Source organism: Naegleria gruberi, assembly GCF_000004985.1.
Source record: "Naegleria gruberi genomic scaffold NAEGRscaffold_1030, whole genome shotgun sequence".
In the NCBI taxonomy this organism is placed as follows: Eukaryota; Heterolobosea; class Eutetramitea; order Acrasida; family Naegleriidae; genus Naegleria; species Naegleria gruberi.
Window position 1 is genome coordinate 1 of NW_003162748.1, and position 1,430 is coordinate 1,430.

The 1,430-nt window shown below is 32.8% G+C and overlaps 1 protein-coding gene across 1 annotated transcript; it reads right to left on the bottom strand.

Moving 5' to 3' along the window:
- Nucleotides 1-54: 54 nt before the first annotated feature.
- On the bottom strand, nucleotides 55-1,368 carry NAEGRDRAFT_77056 (uncharacterized protein; the record flags this gene model as incomplete). Its single annotated transcript, XM_002667988.1, has 1 exon — nucleotides 55-1,368. A coding segment is annotated over one exon (1,314 nt), but the record flags the coding sequence as incomplete, so codon positions are not given.
- Between the last annotated feature and the right edge of the window lie 62 nt (nucleotides 1,369-1,430).

Sequence of the window (1,430 nt, forward strand, 5' to 3'; positions counted from 1 at the left end):
GTAATAACCATTGTGGATTTCTAAGCTCCAAATTAGAGTTTCAAATTTGTCCACGTTAATATAATTCGGAATAGTTTTCAATTTTTCAATCGTTAATTTCACACCAATATTTCCAAAAATAGTACACAAATCGAAAATAACTTCAGGACAAATTGTAATATCATAACCCCAGACAATAACATCCAAGAGTTTTCTGCTGCGATCACTTGGATTAATACTTCCATGATAATTCAATCTTGCTTGATTGACATTCATTAAGTGAAGGTAGTATTGAACAAATGCCTCATCTAATTGAGTTTTAGATTTGTGCCACTCGAATGGATAACCATTATTAGCAAAGTACTTGATCAATTCCTTCTTTTGGTGGGTGTCGAAAAAATTAGCTCCAAAGATTGGATCCTTTATCTCCTCGGATTCGATTGAATGTGAAGGTGATTTCATTGGCATTGGTGACTGTTTCACAGGTCTATACCAACCCCTTTCTAAAATTTCTTTTGTGACTGAAAATTCTTGAATTGGTTTTAAAACTAGTTTTAAATCTTTAAAATCAATGGATGTTCTGATTGGTTGATCTAAACGAAAAACAGATGTTTCAAAAGAGGGGTCACTGAAAGGACTCAAATATTGATTGTCCATATCTGCATAAATTGTCAACAAACCTCCAAAGTCAAGAGTTTTTTCCATAAGTTGCTCAATCATTTGCCAAGAAAAGCCAGATTTAGCATATATTACAAAGTTAAGTTTCTTGAGTTTTTTACGTTGAGTTAGAGTTGATTGTTGGATGCGTGAATGAAAATCTGTGAAATCAATCAAAACAGTCAACTCTTCCAATTCAGTCAATCCATTAACCCAAGACAGTCTACTCAAATTAACAATTCCGTGTTTGATATAAGGATTGTGCAATGTAGTACGTGAACCAAATAGAGGAAATGATTGAGCTTTAGCGAATATTTGATTTGGAATCACATCTCCTTCTGAATAAAAATGCTTTTCAAATGGAGTGTATCTATCATTTGATTCATTGGAAATCTCATTAATGACCTTTTCAATATAATCCTTATCAAACATCAAGGAAGGATCAATACTTTCATTCGCCCTTTCTTTTGGTGGAATGACTTTATCATTATGTGGAAGAATGGCTCCATCATTGAAAGGAGTTTGAAAACTACCATAATTGCCTTTGGAATTTCTTAAAATCAAGTTTCCACTAAATTCTGTACCTTGAAGTTTGTTTTTCTCAAAATCAGAGTGACAAGTTAAGAATGCTTCAATAGCTTCATTTGTTTCTTCATTCATTGGAACAGTACTCAAATTAATGCCCTCTCTTGTAATTTTTGAAAACATGGTTCTTTCTAATCTTTGTTTCATGGACTTCGAAATGATTCGAAATCTCANATATTGTGCCCACCAAGCTTTAAAACCTTCAATTG